At 40.9% G+C, this 13,819-nt stretch overlaps 1 protein-coding gene across 12 annotated transcripts in view; it reads left to right on the top strand.

Moving 5' to 3' along the window:
* RALGAPA2 (Ral GTPase activating protein catalytic subunit alpha 2) overlaps nt 1–13,819 on the top strand; it is a 306,774-nt gene that overhangs the window by 83,221 nt on the left and 209,734 nt on the right. For 11 of the 12 annotated variants that reach the window (XR_012158343.1, XR_012158341.1, XR_012158342.1 and 8 more), the window contains exons 17-18: nt 7,544–7,684; nt 12,940–13,077. Coding sequence is in view for 9 of the 12 variants with exons in the window: in XM_073339773.1 (XP_073195874.1) it covers nt 7,544–7,684; nt 12,940–13,077 (279 nt within the window). In the remaining 3 variants the exon portion in view is untranslated. The remainder of the gene's footprint in view (nt 1–7,543; nt 7,685–12,939; nt 13,078–13,819) is intronic. The other variant, XM_073339776.1, reaches the window with a different exon arrangement.

The raw sequence follows: 13,819 nt of genomic DNA, 5'->3' as shown, positions 1-13,819 counted from the left end.
TTCACAATAATCTTTTTCTTCCACCTTGCTGCTTTTACCAGATCTGAATTGTAAAACACCCTTGGATTTTTTTGGTGAAGGATTCTGGATGAAAATATTTTAGTGTATTCAGTATGAATAGGTTCTTTTATGTGTATACTAAATTCTGGACTACCTGATTTAGTATTTGGTAAACATTATATGGAGGTGTAGAAATACTTTGAAGTTTCATTAAACAGTTCTAGTACCTGTAAATTAAGCAAGTAAATTAATGAGAGGTTTACAGAATACTAGGAAATATATAATACCTCCTATTATTGAGGAATTCTCTTACTACAATCAATGAAAAAGAGCTGCAAGACTAAGCCATTTTCCACAAAATATTGTATTTTTATAACTGTAAAAATATCAAACAGTTAATAAATAGTTATGGCATAGTCTATCACTTTTACAACCTAATAAGAGATTTTTATTTTAATAATTCTAAAATGTCAACTTTTTAAAAATGATCATCATTATCTGATAAAGCTAACCAGGATAAGAATTCTTTGTATTTAGTTGTACTTAACATCCATATCTATATCCCTTTGTATACTTTATTACATCTTACACTTTCTCGATATAGAGACCTTTTTAAAATTTGTTTTGTGATTTCTCTAAAGTGAAATATACATCTGTAGCACTGTGCATAATGGCAAGTTTTAAAAAATGGGTACCCAAATTAAGCTCTTAAATCCGTATTTTAGGTGCCCGAATAAGTTACCTGATTTTCAGCAGTGCTGAGTTCCCAGCACTTTTGAAAATATGGCCAAATAAATATGTATGGTAGTTCAATATGTATATACAGTAGCTCGGTGTTCACCAGTTTCTTTTTTCTCTTGTTTGTTCTATAAAGAAAGAGAGAGAAAATGAGAAAAATAAGAGGAAAGTGAGAGCAGGTCAGGGAATGAGGCTGATGGAAGAGTGTTCCTGAGATGCAGAAGAGAATACAGGGTTTTCAAACACTCCAGAAGCCTGGTTTTGAGCTTCAGATAGTAGATTGTCTTTCTCTGATATGATAGTTACAAGTGCCGCTCATTCCAGTTCAATGGGCCATCAAGCAGCAGCCACAGCAGATGTTCATTACCGCTTTTGAGTGAGGGATATTCCTTTGCACAGCTTCTCTCCTCATTCATAACAAACGGGTAGCTCATTGTTGAATTTGGAGACAGTCAAACGTTGTTGCTGGAGGCTCCAGGACTAGGCCCTGCCCTCCTGGTCAGATCACCAGAAATTCAGTCTTTCATAATAGAAACAAGTTGGTGGTTCAGTTTCTCCTAACCACTTTGTTATAACTTCAGTTTCTTCGTCAAGTAGTGTCCCTATTAGTGCTCCATTCCAGGTGCGCATGCGCCACTCGAGCCCTTGATTGACGATTTCTAGCTAGTTATGCCTGTTCATCCTGCGCATGTGCCCTATGCCTCCTCGTGGCAGACTCTGAGGCTATAGAGGAGTGTGTGGAAGAACAGCCCTCAGTTCTTTCTCTACAGCCTCGGCCTGACACAAAACAGTAGTGTGCCTGCCTAGAGCATACTTGGCCTTTCTCTTTACTTTTGCTATTAAAGTTAGTTTAGTATATTTAGTTTTGGTGAGAGGACTGTTTTCTCTCTTCCTCAGGGAGACTTGTCTTCTCTAGTAGGGTGTGCCTGGTTTGCCAGGCTTCAAATGTTGCCTCTCCTGCCGGGAGACTATGCCAGTGAGCGATGGAGACTCCAGGTGGCTCCGTTGTTTGGGAGAGTCCTATATCTCCCAGAAGTGCTCCTTTTGTTTAGTCCTTAAGTCCAGGAAGTCTAGGAAGAACAGGGAGATAAGGCTTAGACTTGTTGGCAATGGAGCGTTTCCTGCAATTGCCCTCTGAGCCAGATGAAGAGACCACATCCAGATTTCAGCAGCTTACCTTAAAGGCATCCAGAACACCACTGCCGATGCGCTCAGCAGACAGTTCTCCCATGACTACAAATGGGAGCTGGACCCGCAGGTCCTCCAGGACATATTCCGGAGATGGGGACAGCCAGAGATTGATTTTTATGCCACCTCCAAGAACAGGAAGTATTCTCTCTTCTGTTTAAGGGGAGGTCTGAGTCATTGCTTCCTGGGGGACACCCTTCTTTTTCCATGGAAGAGGAGTCTGTTCTCTGATGCCCCTAATTCCAAGGTTGATAAACAGGATCAGGCAGGCCAGCCAAGGCCAGAGTTCTTTTCAAAGTACCTACCTGACTGAGACAACCTTGGTACCATTACCTGCTTTAGCTCTGAGTACAACCAATGATCAAGTTCCCCATCTCCTGTCTCAGAATGTGGGTCACATGATTCACCCCAACTTGGTGGTTCTACATCTCAGAGCCTGGCTCCTGGAGGTTCTCATAAATAGAGGTTTCCTGCTCCAGAGAGGTGCAGCAGCTGTTATTACACAGCAGAATGAAGTCTGCCTGCACTGCTTACCTGCAGAAACGGAAGAGATGCATCCACTGCTGCGGTTGTTGCTACCTGTGATCTGAATTGGTTCCCCTTTCCTTCATCTTGGATTACTTGCTGAATCTGAAGACATCCAGATTATTCATCAGCTCAGTCAAGGTTCACCTGGCTCCTGTATCAGCCTTCCATCCCCCGATGGAGGGATTCTCCATTTTTGCTCACCCAGTATCATCCAGATTTATTAAGGGTCTGCATAATCTCTTTCCCCACATTAGAAACCACACTCCTTCTTGGAACCTCAATCTGGTTCTCAACCACCTCACGAGATCCCCATTTGAACCAATAGTTACCTTTTCCATTCTTCTTTTATCTATGAAGACGGTCTTCGTAGTTGCTATCCCATTGGCTCATAGGGTAGGGAGATTGGAGCTTTGGAGCAGATTCCCTCTATACCATGTTCTTTCATGATAAAATCTCTTTACATCTAACTCCCAGGATCCTACCTGAGGTTACATTGGATTTTCATCTTAACCAGTCTGTCCTTCTGAAACCTCACAATTCCATATCCTGGATGTTGGAAAGGATTTAGCCTTCTACTTGAATAGGACTAAGTGGTTTAGGAGATCACCTAGACGCTTCATATACTAAATCCCTAGATCTAAGGCCCAAAGGTCTGCCCAAAGACTTTTAAAATGGATATTGGGTTGTATCTTACACCTGTTACCAATCTGCAGGTGCTCAGCCCCCCAGGGGTGTGAGAGCTCATTCAACCAGATTGCAAGTGACATACAGTGGATTTCTGAAGAATGTCCCAATTTCTGAGATATGTAGAGTTGCTACCTGATCTTCAATCTATACGTTTTCAGAGCATTACACCCCACTCCATGCCATCAAATCCAATGTGGCACCTGGCTCTGTGGTACTATCTTCAGTTCTAGAACTCGTTCCAAAGGCAACCGCCCCCCTACCCCCGCCTTCTCCTCCTTCTGAGGATATCGCTTAGAAGTCACAGAGCCACTACTAAAAGAAAAAAGGAAATGTTACTCACCTGTACAGTAACTGTAGTTCTTTGAAGTGTGTGGGTTCTTCATTACCTGCCCTCCTTTCCCTCTCCTTCAGTAATTCTTTGGATGATGACAGAGTAGAGAAGGAACTGAGTGCAGTTCACCCATGCACCCCTATATAAGCTTGGTATCTGCCACGATGAGACATAGGGTGAGTGTGTGGACCAAACAGGGACTGCTAGCTAGAAATCTCCAATTGGGGGCTCAAGAGGCACATGCACACCTGGAGTGCAGCGCACACAGAGGGACACACCTTGAAGAAATACAGTTACTGCATAGGATGAATAACATTTCCTTTTATTCATTTTTGTGTGGTAGTGACTTCATTTCAGCTTCTAATTCTGCTTTTCGTCTCCTGAGCTGAGGATGTCGTAAGATCTGAAAGGGGTCTTCTCATTGAAACTAAATGTTTTACACTAAAATATTTTATAAGAGTATATGGAAATTTAATGTGTTTGGGGAAACTAAGGTTGGTGCAACATTAGCTCTACCAGTGAAAGACAGTCACACCTTTACAAAGCGACTTCCTTCCAAAAGATCCCACTGAAGATAAGAGTTAGGATACTCGACACAGAAATTTTTAACTCTTGAGTATGGTCACTCAGACCAGAAACATTCCCTGTTCTTAGTAAGGAAAGACTACTTGGTGGCAAGCAAGTAGTTTTCTGTCTAAGGGTATGAATCTCGCTTTGAGTGTGAGATGTTTGATTCACATTCTGATTGAATTCTTGCAGCCTTGTGCAAAATATTTTTTTTCTTGGCTAAGCCTACTGCAGTTTTATAAGGGGGGGAAGTGTGGTGGAATGCACTCCTGGATTCACACCCTGCACCTGAAGTAATAATCTTTGTACAGGGCATGCCTTGTGAGGTATCTTTTGAAAACTCATAACTTGCTGAGCAGTAATATCATGGTAAAATGCATGTAGCAACATTATATGTAAATTTATTCATATAATTTGAAATCATGGCTGAAGTGTGTTTCCCAGACAAGTCTCAGGAGTAGCTAAACCAGTTTCTCAAAGACAAAAGGTACGCTGATGCCCCATCCACGTGTCAACAAAGCTGGTGGGCCACCACCTATCAAGTGGCCATTCTTTGGCAAGGACGGGGACAGGGACAAAGAGATCTGCATCTTAGCAAAGAAATAGCATGAGGTCTCCTTCCTCCACCAGATTCCCTGTCTCTTGGTTCTCAGCTGGAAATGCTTTTAAAAGAGGGACTGACACTATAAAAAGAAGGGGTAAACAACCCAAGACACCTCTCCCTCCCTCCCTTTCCTCACTCTTTGCACCTTAGAAGACAAAAGAAGCAGCTGTTGGACTGTGGGGGAGCAGTCCTGACCTGAAGTACTTAGTCAGTAATGCTGCTGGAGACGTGGTGAGAAATTTTCCTTTAAATTTAATATAGTTCAAGTTAGGCACTAGAAAGCGTTTTATCTTTATTTTTCTTGTGACCATTTCTGACTCTTATGTCTCATTGCTTGTACTCAGTTAGTAAATTTGTTTTGCTGTTTTATCAAGTTATTGTGACTGGGTAACTCCATGTAAGGTGATGCCTTGTTGTTTGTTAGTTCCTTAAAGGAATAATGAACATAATATATTTGAACTGTCCAGGAGAGGGCTGGAGGTTAATGCTGCAGTGCATTATAATGGCCAGTTGGAAGTTGAAGCCTCAGTTGCCAAAATTTTAAACAAAATCATTAGTATAATTTTCTACTGTTTGGCTGCACTGTGGGTTAGTTGCAAGAGCTTCATGGAGTGGGGGGGACTGTTCCTATATGCATAGATGCAGTTTTGGAGGAGGAGGGATAGTTCTGAATGTCACCACGGCATAAGCCGACTCCTTGGGTGCTCCGGGGTTGGAGCACCCATGGAGAAAAAATAGTTGGTGCTCACCACCCACTGTTGGCCCCGCTGATCAGCTCCTCCCCCTCCCTCCCAGCACCTCCCGCCCATCATGATCAGCTGTTCAGCAGCATGCAGGAGGTGCTGGGGGTGGGGAACGAGAGCGGGGCATGCTCGGGGGAGGGGTCGGAATGGGAGTGGGAAGATGCAGGGCGGAGCAGGGGCAGGAAGAGGCGGAGTGGGAAGAGGTGAGGTGGGGCCTTGGGAGAAGGGGTGGAGGGGGGCAGAGCCAGGTGGCAAGCAGCCCCCCAAAATTGACAGTCAGTGCTCTGCACCATGGCTGTCAGCAGAGGAAAAATTCTCCTTGAGTTGGATGATTTTCTAACCCAGCAGAACCCATAAGGAGTGCTGGCATAAGGTTGAGATTCTAGTGCTGAAGGTGTTCTGTGGGCAGTTTAATGTTTTTGTAATTTATGACAGGGGAACCTGGAGCGTTGAATGGATGCTCCTTTTTATTTTGTGTATAAATTTAAATAAATATCAAAGTGGGGACAGACGTTGTACATGATTCTGAGGCATGCAAGAATATGCTGTATGACTGCTGTGATATCAGAATCTAGATGCTTTTTTACCAAAGGTGAACTCCTCTTTCCGTGCATTGCAGGAAATTGTCCTCCCATCTTTTTCCCCTGACCTACAATTTAGGCTATGGCAGAATCTAGATGCTCTTAGAACACTAAAAATATACTTCATGAGCATCAAATTAACAAGGAGGTCAGGCTCTTTATCTTCTTTAATCAGAAGTGCCAAAAATGGACTTTGGACGATCAAATTATGCATCACAGAGTCGTACAATGAATCATGTGAACCTTTTCCTGATGGAATCAAGGCGTACTCCACAAGGTCTTTGGTGACATCATGAACAGAAAAAAGCTTTTGCTTCCACTGAGGAAATCTGCAGGGCAGCAACAAGGTCCTCTGTTAACACCTTTGTTAGATACTAGAATATGGACTTGCTATCCTCTGCAGACTTGCTTTACGTCATGTTGCGTGCGATGGTCCACAAACAGCTTGCCAGTTTGATACTTAATTTCAGGGGGAAACTTTCCCTATCTCAGTCTATTTCTTTATCCCTCTCTACTTATGTTCACTGGTTGCTGCTTCCCATACACCTCAGAATTGTGGAGAAGCTGGGGCTGCAGAATGGGAAATTTCTTAACAGATCGTTTCCTTTTTACTAGCAGCGTCTTCCACATTTCTACCTTCCCTACATGGCTTCTTAGCCAAGGGACAAAATTTAATTTTTATATTTACAATTCGTGGGCCGCTATACATAGTTTAAAGAAAAGGAGTACTTGTGGCACCTTAGAGACTAACCAATTTATTAGAGCATAAGCTTTCGTGAGCTACAGCTCACTTCATCAGATGCTCTAATAAATTGGTTAGTCTCTAAGGTGCCACAAGTACTCCTTTTCTTTTTGCGAATACAGACTAACACGGCTGTTACTCTGAAACCTATACATAGTTTACTGATTGGCTTTGAAGTTAATGTTGCATGTTATATTCTCAGAGTTTGTACACAATATTGGAATGAATTATCTGGTGGCAAGCCAGAGAAGGGGCATGGCCTGCACAGACTGTGTTACAATGTTGAACCACCTCCAGAACTGCAGAGAGGAGCCCATACATCTCCAAATTGAGAGAGACAGATAACAGAAAAGAAATGATCCAGGAAGAAATTTCCCATTCATTTAGTTTTGAGATGCACACATAGTTGGATATATTTCTCTTCTGTTTTCTAAAATTCTTAAGTATTAAACAAAGGTTTGGGATAGGTTAGAGTGGTGGCACATCATAATTTTACAGAGTTACTGAGTAAGATTTAGTAAGATAACCAGTATGTTAATTGACAAAATGGATTTATGGGAAGATATGGTATTGTAAGATTTCACAATCTTGTAAAGAAAAAAGACCCTGCTGATTATTGCACATTTATTATGTGGCAATTTTATTCCAACACATTCAAACGTTTACTGTATGGGAATTCATTTTTATGTAGGATTTCTGAATATTTATGTTAAAGAACTGTTTCAGATGTGTGTTGCATTTATTTTGCCATGACACTTAAAGAATCACCTTAGAAAAAATCCCTATATTTTACTGTTCTTCTGACATAATTATTACTTTATTTTTCCCTGGAAGCTAAGCGAAGCCAGTCTATCAGCAACTGTGTTCATCTTTATGAGGCTTTGCCAGCCACTAAAAGTGTACCTCTTCTGCTTCACACTGTGAGCTCTCTCTTACCTGGTATCTCTTACACTTCTTGCTCTCACAGACTTTCAGGTACTGTACTTAAAGCCACCTTGTATCTAAATGTTCTTTATATTTTTTAAACTGCTGTTGCTGGCTTTTTCTGTCTCTTTAATTATTCTACAGTACTGTGCGTTAGTATGGTTTACACGGCGCTCTCTCTCTCTCCTTCCCTTACAATTAATCAGTAACAACTTCTGTTGTTAAAGCAGCATTCTGTCGTCCTTGGGAGATGTTTCCTCTTTAATCATAAGAAGAAAAGGAGTACTTGTGGCACCTTAGAGACTAACCAATTTATTTGAGCATGAGCTTTCGTGAGCTACAGCTCACTTCATCGGATGCATACCGTGGAAACTGCAGCAGACTTTATATATACACAGAGAATATGAAACAATACCTCCTCCCACCCCACTGTCCTGCTGGTAATAGCTTATCTAAAGTGATCATCAGGTGGGCCATTTCCAGCACAAATCCAGGTTTTCTCACCCTCCACCCCCCCACACAAATTCACTCTCCTGCTGGTGATAGCCCATCCAAAGTGACAACTCTTTACACAATGTGCATGACAATCAAGTTGGGCTATTTCCTGCACAAATCCAGGTTTTCTCACATCCCCCCCACCCCCATACACACACAAACTCACTCTCCTGCTGGTAATAGCTCATCCAAACTGACCACTCTCCAAGTTTAAATCCAAGTTAAACCAGAACATCTGGCGGGGGGGCGGTTAGGAAAAAACAAGAGGAAACAGGCTACCTTGCATAATGACTTAGCCACTCCCAGTCTCTATTTAAGCCTAAATTAATAGTATCCAATTTGCAAATGAATTCCAATTCAGCAGTTTCTCGCTGGAGTCTGGATTTGAAGTTTTCTTGTTTTTTCCTACCCCCCCCCCCAAGATGTTCTGGTTTAACTTGGATTTAAACTTGGAGAGTGGTCAGTTTGGATGAGCTATTACCAGCAGGAGAGTGAGTTTGTGTGTGTATGGGGGTGGGGGGGATGTGAGAAAACCTGGATTTGTGCAGGAAATAGCCAGACTTGATTATCATGCACATTGTGTAAAGAGTTGTCACTTTGGATGGGCTATCACCAGCAGGAGAGTGAATTTGTGTGGGGGGGTGGAGGGTGAGAAAACCTGGATTTGTGCTGGAAATGGCCCACCTGATGATCACTTTAGATAAGCTATTACCAGCAGGACAGTGGGGTGGGAGGAGGTATTGAGTCATATTCTCTGTGTATATATAAAGTCTGCTGCAGTTTCCACGGTATGCATCCGATGAAGTGAGCTGTAGCTCACGAAAGCTCATGCTCAAATAAATTGGTTAGTCTCTAAGGTGCCACAAGTACTCCTTTTCTTTTTGCGAATACAGACTAACACGGCTGTTACTCTGAAACCTTTAATCATAAGGTTATCTCATGTTCACTATCAAATTTTGTTTGGATGGTAAGTTCTGATATTTAAATAATTCTAGTGATTTTTATTTTTGGGTTACTGGAACTGTACTTACTGTCAAAATGGGGCACCATTTTGAGGAAGAGGAGAACAAAAGCTTTTTAAATATTTCTTTTTTGGAGTAGTTTCAGGGAAAATATTCCCAAAGCTATTTGGATGGTTGGGCCCAATGCTTCAAAACAAATCATGCTGGAGAAATCCAGCTAGCCACAGCTTTTTGACAATAATTCCCATTCACTGTCAATCTAACAATGAGGTCACACAAGTTAATGCTAATTGTAAATGTTTGCCTCTAAAGACATTTTCCTGGGGATCCTGATTTCAGAAACAAAAAATCTTTCTATCTATGCTTCTTATTACCAAAAAAATATTTAAACATACAAGGCTTAGACAGTATCATTTTTCTGTTTTTGTTCAGACGTTTGGAGCCCCACAAACTATTCTGTTTTATACACTTAAACATAAGGATTTATCTTGACCTACAGTTTATTTAGGTATGTCTTCCTTTGTAACTAAATTAAAATGTATCTGAATTTAATTGCTTTCCCATTAATTATGTAGACTGGCAGGGTCAGGTAATATCTTTATTAGATGAACTTCTGTTGGTGACAGAGACAAGCTTGACCACTTCATTGAACTAAAAATAGACCCATTAAATTACTGCTAGAGAGCTAAGCTTTATTTTAAATAAAAATGTAAATTCTTGCTTTTGAGAAGCCTCGACATGTAAAGCAACTAATAGAGTTTTATCAATGTGAAATTTAGGCTATTTTCTATTAAAATTGAAGTGAATCAGGCAATTCATTTATAAACTAACACTCAAAGGTGGGGTGGTCAGAGAGTGTGGAGAGGGGAATGTCTTCCTTTTTTTTCTGGTCCCCACCACAATCCCCTGCTAGCCCCACTGCTCCCTTCTGCAGACTGCCTTTGGTGTTCACTTCATGTAGACTTTAGGAGATATGCAGGAGGTAGGCATGAAGAGGGGCAGCAGAACAAAGGTGCCAACAGACAAAGGTTTGAAAGGCATAGTGGAGGAGTAAGGAAGGGTTGGGGGAGTGGAGAACAGTTGTGTTGAATTCTCAGGGATGGTCTTGAATTGTCCCACAGTGAGTTGAAAGCTGATGGAAAGTTCAGTGTAACTTATATGCTTGTTATGTAACATTGTTTGAAGAAACCAGAGCTTGGAATCAATGGCGTAATCTGTATTTGTCTGAACTAAGATTCTGAGTAGGATTTTCAAGGCTCCCAAGGAATTGCCCTAGCAAGAGACCTTAAAAACATTTTTAAGAAGAGAGGAAGAGTGCATATGTGAATCATTGGATACTTGTTCTGATGAGTCCCTTTTGGTAGGATATGTTTGCTATACCATTGGGACATTTTCTAGGAAAGAGCTGACTGTTAGCTTAGGCGTGGCAGGGAGCATTAACTAGCATCACTGCCAGGCCTGTCCCTACCACATGCTAGGACCCACGACTTTACCATCAAAATCTTAGGTCTTCTGTTTCTTGATCCCGGGAGAAATTCTGACTAGTCAAAAAGAATCATCTCCACAATTGTGTTCTGACTAACTCCTGAGATATGAACCTAAAGTTCCCGCTGTCACTCCTTTGCTTGTGTGTTAGTTTCCATTTTCCCCCACTTGACCCCTCATATTTCTCTCTTCTCTCTATCTATTTGACTTCAGTCTAATGAGAGTTCAGCTTAACCTGCCAGGACAAATCAAACCATGCAATCTTTTGCTGTATCCCGAGAGGCAAGATAAAAAGATACTGTAGTCCAATTCTGGTAATTGTTTTGCCAGATCCTGAAGAGGCTAATAAGATTGTGTGCTACTCATGTTACTTTTGCAGCAAATGAATTACAGCTGCAAACAGAGACAGATGCTGAATTTTGCTGCGTTTTCTTTCTTCACCTTTGTGTGCTTGTCTTGTTCTGTCTTATGAAGAAACAGGATCAGACTTTAATACCTAAACCCAAGAGCTAAAACTTAAAACTGAGTCTCCATTTTTCCCGTCAAGCATATTTGATATCCTATAAGAAACTGTCAAGTAAGGGATTTTGCTGTCTTATAAAGAGAGAAGGAATGAGAGAGAAAGTATGTTAGTTATGGTTTACATAATTTTTAAAAATGCTTTAAATCTCTAAACTTTTTTCTTTTTGTATATTTAATATATATATTGAACAGAGTTTCTGAAATTGGTAATGCACAACAAGCAAAACAAATTTCCTTGCAACATAAACCTGAACCAAGTTAATGTTGTCGTTGAGGCAGTTAAATAAATAAATAGGTAAATTAAAATTTTTAACATGCTAAAAACTCTATCCAGTCCCCACCAAGGCAAAGACTATTGCTTATACTTAACTAATCCTGCTAATAGCCTTGGGACACTTGCTGAGGATTTTCTAACATGCCTTAGTAGACTTATAGAGGGGTCCAATCGTTCATAAGCCTTAATAGGTTAATTGGGATCCCTTAAGGATTCTGGTGGGCGAGAATGGTTTTATTAGGTTTGGCAGATTTTCATGGCCCTCAGGGTCATCAGCCCAGATAGAACTGTCCAAAGACTGACAATCTTATTAGGCCTGTCAGGTTACTAATGTTTCAGATTTTGCTCATCAAGAAAGAACAAGTTTTCTAAGGTTAGGAAGATTTGGTTGGCCACTGAAGAGGAAGCTATGGCTCACAGGACACTGGATATTTCTAAGCTCTGCCCACCTATCTTATAAGGCTAATAACAGAACCTCACATTCCTTCTAGCACCTGCATGTAGGGAGTTTAGGGAAGGGGGAGGGGTATAAATTTGCTAATACCTGCAGAGTGGACCTCCTGTGGACCTCCTAAGGTGTGCAGGTATTGCTCTTATGGATGTGAGATGATCCACTGGAAGGACAGGGATCCCCCCCCTCCCCCCCAGTGTGCTGCTCCTTATATCTCCTATTCTTCTCCCAACTTGCAAATCTCATCAGTCGGCAGGAAAAGATCCAGCTTTCTGTGCACATTCTAAGGAATGCAGGAGAGGTGATCCCCCTCCTGTATGTCTGTGGAGGCACCTAAGTCTGAGTTGCAACACGTGAACAAACCAATGGTCCATTTAGTTCAGTGTCCAGTCTGTGCCAGTGATGAATGCTGGATGATTGAGGAAGGTATAACTAAGTGAACAGGCTATGAGGGAGTCAGTTGGAATGGGGAGAACGTTCTGCCCCTAGATTTTACCTGCCCCCTACTTATTGTTATGAGTGTCTAATACTGCTTGAGACTTACTAATCTGTTTTTCTGAATCAAATCCCTTAGAAGTGAGTCCCATTGGAGAGTTATGCAAGATGTTTATTAAACATATATATATTATTTTTATTCATTTTGAATTTGTTGACTTTTTAAGTTTCCTCTTTTTCCTTTATTATGAGAAAAGTAAATAGGAACACCAAATTAGTCTTCTTTATACTGTTCATTAATTTATATATCTTCTCTCACCCTTTTCCTTTCTAGACTAAACAGTCTTAACTTCTTTTTAATCTCTCTCCATGTGAGACAAAAACCCCACATACCTCTGGCCCTTAGCACCCACTCTATGACTCTAATAATTTGAATTTCCCTTCTCTGAACCTCTTCCTAATTCTGCTGCTGGAATACATTTTTTTAATGAATTTTTTTTCAGTTGTGGAGAGCATTTGGTAACTAAAATTGAAATTTTTCATTTTATTCTCATAATTTCTATGTGTTTTAAATATTTAGCTTGTTCATCTTTTCACCTGACTTTGTTATGTTAGTGTGTAGTAAATGTGCAAAGAGTTTTAGAATCCTTGTAACACATTTTATTTTAATTGAAATCTGCAGAAGTTGAAGAAGCTCAACAATCAGAAAATACAACAGGACCAGAGTCGAGTGGCCTCTTTGCAGACCAGGACCAGCAACTAACTCGAAGCAGTAGCACTTCAGACATTATAGACCAATTTAGTTCTGATTTTTTTCAAGGTAACTTTTGTGACATTGTCAAGGTTCCTCCCCCATTCTGAACTCTAGGGTACAGATGTGGGGACCTGCATGAAAACCTCCTAAGCTTACTTTTAGCAGCTTAGGTTAAAACTTCCCCAAGGTACAAATTAATTTTATCCTTTGTCCTTGGAATATCCACTGCCACCACCAAATTCTAACTGGGTTTACTGGGAAACGTAGTTTGGACACGTCTTCCCCCAAAAATCCTCCCAACCCTTGCACCCCACTTCCTGGGAAAGGTTTGGTAAAAATCCTCACCAATTTGCATAGGTGACCACAGACCCAAACCCTTGGATCTGAGAACAATGAAAAAGCATTCAGTTTTCTTACAAGAAGACTTTTAATAGAAATAAAAGTAAACAGAAGTAAAGAAATCACCTCTGTAAAATCAGGATGGTAGATACCTTACAGGGTAATTAGATTCAAAACATAGAGAATCCCTCTAGGCAAAACCTTAAGTTACAGAAAAGACACACAGACAGAAATAGTCATTCTATTCAGCACAGTTCTTTTCTCAGCCATTTAAAGAAATCATAATCTAACACATACCTAGCTAGATTACTTACTAAAAGTTCTAAGACTCCATTCCTGTTCTATCCCTGGCAAAAGCAGCATACCGACAGACACAGACCCTTTGTTTCTCTCCCTCCTCCCAGCTTTTGAAAGTATCTTATCTCCTCATTGGTCATTTTGGTCAGGTGCCAGCGAGGTTACCTTTAGC

This window comes from Lepidochelys kempii, chromosome 3, assembly GCF_965140265.1.
Source record: "Lepidochelys kempii isolate rLepKem1 chromosome 3, rLepKem1.hap2, whole genome shotgun sequence".
NCBI classification, from domain to species: Eukaryota; Metazoa; Chordata; order Testudines; family Cheloniidae; genus Lepidochelys; species Lepidochelys kempii.
This window is presented reverse-complemented; position numbering and strand designations above follow the sequence as displayed.